This window comes from Austrofundulus limnaeus, unplaced genomic scaffold (assembly GCF_001266775.1).
Source record: "Austrofundulus limnaeus strain Quisiro unplaced genomic scaffold, Austrofundulus_limnaeus-1.0 Scaffold5, whole genome shotgun sequence".
In the NCBI taxonomy this organism is placed as follows: domain Eukaryota; kingdom Metazoa; phylum Chordata; class Actinopteri; order Cyprinodontiformes; family Rivulidae; genus Austrofundulus; species Austrofundulus limnaeus.
The window spans coordinates 6,565,945-6,572,268 of NW_013952407.1; the positions used below are offsets into that span (position 1 = coordinate 6,565,945).

General features: G+C 43.6%; 1 protein-coding gene across 3 annotated transcripts in view; it reads right to left on the reverse strand.

Moving 5' to 3' along the window:
- Positions 1–51: 51 nt before the first annotated feature.
- si:dkey-94l16.4 (transcription factor 20) overlaps positions 52–6,324 on the reverse strand; it is an 11,275-nt gene continuing 5,002 nt past the window's right edge. Inside the window, exons 2-6 of one of the 3 annotated variants that reach the window (XM_014028662.1) lie at positions 3,042–5,587; positions 1,435–1,528; positions 970–1,022; positions 760–829; positions 52–202 (exon numbers count right to left, since the gene is read on the reverse strand). In XM_014028662.1, the coding sequence (XP_013884116.1) occupies positions 782–829; positions 970–1,022; positions 1,435–1,528; positions 3,042–5,582 (2,736 nt within the window). In that variant the 5' untranslated portion in view covers positions 5,583–5,587 and the 3' untranslated portion in view covers positions 52–202; positions 760–781. Of the gene's footprint in view, positions 830–969; positions 1,023–1,434; positions 1,529–3,041; positions 5,588–6,324 lie in introns of all 3 variants that reach the window. The other 2 variants (XM_014028666.1, XM_014028654.1) reach the window with 2 other exon arrangements.

Here is a 6,324-nt window from a genome sequence, read left to right on the forward strand (position 1 = left end):
TGAAATATCGCGATATTTCAGTGTATCGATATTTTCTTACACCCCTAATAATGATAAGGGTAGTGTCGGAGAAACAGAAATGTAGAATACAGAACAGTCATAATAAAATACAATATTCCTGGAAACAGAGAATTTTCTGCTTTAGGATCTCGGCTGCGGTAACATCTGGTGATCAACGACTGGCATTCTGTTCATCATCGCTCTGCAAAGAAGTGGATTTTTACAGAGGACCTTTTTCATTTTTTACTCATTTTATCTGGAGTATTTGGTATTTAGTACTTTTCTGTTTTTATTTGAAAAAAAAAAAACAGAAAGAAGCAAAACATCAAAATAATGACTAAAAAAAGGTAATACTTGTCATTTTTTCCTACTTTATTTGTATTTTTTATAAAACACACGTTTCCTGATTTTTCCACAGCAGTAACTTCAGTTATTGTGGTTTCCTGCAGTTGATTCTGGGCAGCAGCAACAGAAAATAAACTACAAGGAAACTTCCTCATGTTGGCGTAGATCATTGTAGAATTTAACTTGTGTTTTAGGCATCTCATTGTTAATTTCCTGTTTTTACTTCGTTTTTTGTCCTTGTTTTTATTGTTTTCTGTGGTCTTTTGAGCTGTGTTGGAACACTGATTCTGTACAGCTCTTTGGTCTGCTGTGGTGCAAAATGTGCTTTACTAATAAAGTTGTAAAGCAAATTAATTTGCTTCAGTCAGAATCTGAAGTGGTGGTGTATCAGACAGGTTTATGGAACATACGGACCTCAGAAGGCTGCTGTAGAACATCAGCTGACGCCCCGCCGGCTCCCTGGTGGTGCTTTGAATGTCTTATTCTGAGGATAAAGCAGAAAGCAAAATTATCAGCACAAAGTTTTTTTTTTTATTTTAAAAACAGTTGAGACCCTTGGGTGACATTTCATCAAATGTTTCATTTTCTTTTTGTTCATCTTCCTGTGCGCGGACGGCTGCTCACCTTGTGCTTCTTACATTTCATGGAGAAATTCTCTTCGACGAGGACACAGTCTGCTGGAGCGAGAAGAGAACAGTTAAAGATGCTGTGATTCATCTGCAAGCTTCTAACACACACACACAAAATAACGTGTGAGTTCAGGCGAGGAGGAAGTGATGACTGCCAACCAAAGTTCACAAAACATACACAAAAACACAAACAGACCGTCTAAAAGAGGGCTTATTTAGACAGTTTTCTATTCTTGCAATTTTGTTACGTCTGGTTTGATGAAACCCAGAGTGACTGACTGGCACCACTCATCACCTGCACACCACTACCCCCACAGTGAAGCACGGTGGTGGTAGTGTCATGTTGTGAGGCGTTTTTGTCGCAGCAGACTGGGAGGCTGGTCAGTGCAGGGGAAAAGCTGAATGGATCAAAAATATACAGAYGTCTTCAATAGGTAGTTACACTTCAACCAGCACTCACCTGACTCCAGAGCACACCTGTAGTGGTATTTGTTAGCACAGCCTTTGAAGAAGCAGCCAAGTGTCGCCCCTGCTGTATGACACGCCGAACACACCTGAAAAACAGGTCAGACTCTTCTTCACTTCCAAAAATAACAAGTTACTCCATTCAGTATGTTGCGTGTTTACACAACATCACGACTTTTAAAGGAAGTATAAGAAATGGAGCGTCTACAGTTTTAAAGGCACAGTGTGTAGGATTTGTTGTTTTCAGCGACATCTAGTGGTTGAGTGGTTGAATCATCCTCCCTGGTCCTCCCCCCACCCCCACCCCCTGCTTCCAAACACAAAGGAGTTGCTACGGTGTCTCTCAGGTGTCAAAAACCTTTGATAATTCCAACCATGATGTCTACCAGCAGCTTCAGGGCTAGTGATGTTTCAAGTGGTAAGATTATGAGCTTTAATAAGTAAAATTATCCCAGCTACAATGACAGACAACAAATATTACATTTATAGTATTACAACTAAAACCCTTTTTGACGCCGCCACCGCACTTTGTCCTTCATGAGCCTCTGTAGACAAGATGGCGGTGCAAGATGGCGGCTGCCTGTAGTGGCGACCCGCGACCATGGAGATATAAACAGCTTTTTATAAAGGTAAAAATAATAAAACAAGGTCTTACTGCAATGATTAGACATGTTTTTATTATTGTCATCAGTGATTATCTCAATTTCGGCTACAGGACTTGACAAAATCCTACACACTGTGCCTTTAAGATGTTTTAAAAAACTTCAATAATTTACAAAATAAATCCACAAAGCAAAGTCTGTAACTTCCTGTAAATTTACTTCCAGAGCCATCAAACTGAAAACTTCACAGAGAAACAGAAATCTGCCTTCGAAGACGTTTCCACAACACTCAGAAATTTAAAGGAATATTCTGGTCATTCTGAAGTGGCGTTTTACCAGACGTATAAATCTGTTCGGACTGACAAAAACAAAAAAATTTAAAAAATTTTGAGAAACAGAGTTTACACCTGACAAAAATGACAAGCTAATGGCTAGTCTGAACACAACCAAGACCAAAGAAGACCACTACCATTAAAATGACAACCATTATACAGCCAGGCTGGACTCACTTCTGAAGAGGATTTTGCCCCAAACTTAAAACCTTTTCTTTAAAACTATTTTCTAAGCCTTTATAATTTTTGCCTTTTATATTTTTAATTTTACTACAGTCTTTTTATCCATTAATGAAGTTTGAGTTTTGTAATACATTATCATACAGACAAAGCTGCATTTCTCCACTGAGTATTGATGTTTATGAAAAGAGTTCCCAGCAATCATACAATTTTACACGTTGTTGTAAATGAGTGATTTATAAAAAGGGTGAATAAGTTTATCACTAAAAACTGATGCCGTGTCCCAACAGGTAAAAACAGTGCAGTGGAATGCAGAAACTCTCTCTCTTCTAGTACTTTTTCTCCAAAATGCCACTTTAAAATGGCTGAAATATCCCTTTAAGACTTTTATAAGGCTTTAGTGGCACCATCTACAACGTTCTGCTTATTTCCAGCTGAACAGGTCTACATCAAACAGATCTACATGTGGAATTTAAGACCAGTTTTACCGTCTCCTGGGCCACCTTGACAGCCTCCTCCAGCCCGTAGACTTTGCCCTTCACAAGGAACACACCTGCAGACCAGATGCCGCAGTCCTCGTGGAGCCAGTACTCACAGGGCTCCTGAGGCAGCRCAGGTGGGCTGTACCAGTCCTGCACATCTGCTGGGCCCATGTCAGAGCGTGGCCGCTTAACTGCTGGGCTGCTCCTGCCATCCCCAGCCCACCTGCGGCTCCCCAGGAGGCCCTCCTGCTTCAGCCGAGCTGCCCGCATGAGGCCCCACGACCTGGCCCTCACACTGCAGGACGAAGAGTCTGAATCGCTGTAATCGTCCTCGTCCTCCTTGAGGCCCGAGCCACTGGCTGGTGCTTTGGTGCTCGGCATGTACCCTTCAGGGTAATACGGTCCATGCAGGTCCCCCAAGTCCATGGCGTTGGCCGAGCGGCCACACAGGCAGCAGATGAAGGCGCGTTGGTGCTGGCTGTGCTTGGACAGCCGTCCCAGCCGCAGGCAGGAAGTGCTGGGAACAGCTGGAGAAACAAAAGCCTGCTGCAGCTGGCCCTTCTTCGCTTGCGCCTTCACTTCCTCGGGGTAGTTGATCAGAGTGCACAGTGAAGGCGACGACTCCCGACGCTCAACGTGAACGAAAGGAGAGAAAGCGTCTAACCTCGGGTCCCTCCTCTCCTCTTTGTAGTTGACGTATCTGAGCTTTATCTCAGGCTCCTTTGGAGAGAAGATAGAAGACGTCAGGCTCCGCCTGGGTTTCTTCCGCCTCCGTTTAGGAGTACGAGCTGGCTTCGTCTTGACAGTGGGAGACACTTTGCTACGCGGAGATTCACTTTTGGTTTTGCCTTGGTCGTTCTTTGGAGATTTGGATTGTGGCGCAGGGGATGAAAACCTTGGCACTTTTATTTCCGCTGGTGGCTGAGGCTGAGGGCGCGGCTCTGGCTCCTTCTTCGATCTCCTCTGGACAGCAGAGGCTTTCCTTTTACACTTTATGGTGTTAATCTGAGGTGCTTGTACCGGTTCTTGTTTTGACCTCCCCAACTGAGGAGCTTTTGTAAGTGCAACATTACGAGACTTCTTTAACTTGTTTGGTTCAGAAACAGAAGTGGAGTCTTTGCAAGAGACAGGCTTAATGTTACTACATTTACTTTTTTTCACTGTCACTTTTTGTTTCACAGACAAAGGAGTTTTCACTTTGCCTCTTCTTTTAGACAAACTGGCACTCCTCTTTGAAGGGCTTAAAGTTAAATCTGGAGTTGTAGGCTTGGAGGCAACGTTTTTTTTATTGGCGTGTATGCGTCCGGATACTTTATACCGGCTTGAATTTATATTCATGACTATTGCCTCCAGGCGAGTCCCTCTACTAGAACGGAATGGGAGTTTTCTTTCCTTTAAAGTCGTCTCTAGTGTCTGTGCATTCCCGTTAACACGAAAAACAACCTTACTGTTTTCCAAATCATCTGTCAAAGGTTCAGACAGGGCTTTCCATCCATGGGTTGGTTCTCCAGTCACATTACTTGAATCTAAACTCATGGAGTCAGGGATGACACAAGAGCTCAGGTGGGTGGGCTTTTCCAAGCCCCCCTCATCTCTCTCTGGATAAGCGATCTCAGCGCTGGGTGAGCTGGAGGCCTGAGGGAGCAGGATCACATCCTCCACACCATCCAGTGAGGTAGCAGATGGGGAGATGGGGTCCTCCAAAGGACTCCTATACTCCCTGCTTGGTGAACACAGATTTCTAGGACCTACGCCGTGCGAAACCACTTCTGAGTCCTGCTTCTCAGACATAACGAAGAGCACATCGGAGCTCCCCCTCTTCTCGTCCTCCTCTCTGGCAGGAGTTAGAGTCTCTGGTGAAGATTCACTAAGTGCTCCGGAACTTGACCAGCCGTCACGCTGACCGTTCTCCAAACCATTCCTGGCGTTTTCTTGAATCCTACGCTCCTCATCATCTCCTAAGGGCTCATCTGCGAATCCTTTAACAGAAATGTCTTCACCATTCAACCCAACAGGCTCTTGTGCAAAGCCTCCCCTCACACCACTGTCTGGTCCTGAAGGAGCCTGCAAAAATGGGTGAAACGGTTCACTCTGCAAGGCAAGGTCGACAGGCTCCTCCGTCTGCTCCGAGTGATGCTGGTTCGGTGCGTAGCTGGTCTCCCCGAGCCGGTTATCTGTGTCACCATGAGGGTGAAAAGAAAACGTGCTGATAGGCGACACGCTGTAACGAGGCAAATGCTGAGATAAGGAGTTGTGAGCGGCGAAGACGTGAGACCTGCTCACGTAAGACACGGTGACTGTAGTGTGGGATAAGGCATTGTCTGGTTGAAGCTGTCCCCCGGGTGGGACATCAGAGGAGCCAGTCTCGACGGTGGTCCTGGAGTCTGGGTACCAGCCAGGGCTCTTGACCACTCGCAGGATGTCGTGAGGCGTGGAGACGAGGACATGCTCCTCCTCTTTCCTGGACAAGTCGATCACGGTGGGTGTGCTGGAGGTGGAGACGTCCTGAGGCCGTAGATCGTCTAAGCTCCCAGGTGGCTGCTCCATAACAGCTGAACATAAAGTGAAGAAGAAAATGCTTCAGTGGTTGTAGTTATGTTTGTAAATAAAATGTCTCAGCAGAGCACAAGTTCATCTAGAAGGATGTTTACTTTTGTACTTTATTTTGAGTTACCACACTGTAAATGTGTAATTATGTGCAATATGTGAGCACTCTTATTATGTGAGCTGACTCAGCTTTCACTTTGTTTTATTTTTATTTATTGTTGTCCTGTTTATATTTTCTTCTGTATGTTTTTGCAATTAAACTCCTTCCACATACTTTGTATTATTTTAACCATTTACATCTCAAAACATTCAGCTCGATTGGGAACAGTGTGTTATGACCTTTTGTTTTTTTATTAAATAAATTCAACTTTATTTAAAAACTTTCTCTAATAAAATACATCAAGACTACCTCAAGTATTTCAAAACACTCATTTACACCGCCTTCAGCATACATGCTCATTTTTTGATGCCAGTTTTTAGCAACTCTTCTAGTTTAACCTTTTAGCCACATTTAGCCAATTTAAGCTTTTAGCTATGGTTTTGGTCCTTTTTGTTTTTAGCTACAAGTTTGCTACAATAAGCTTAAATCTATAGTTTAGGTTTTGCTAACTTTAGCTACTGTTCTATTTTTGGCTACATTGAGTTAATTTAGCTACTGTTCTATTTTTAGCTACATTTAGTTAACTTTAGCTACTGTTCTATTTTTAGCTACATTTAGTTAACTTTAGCTACTGTTCTATTT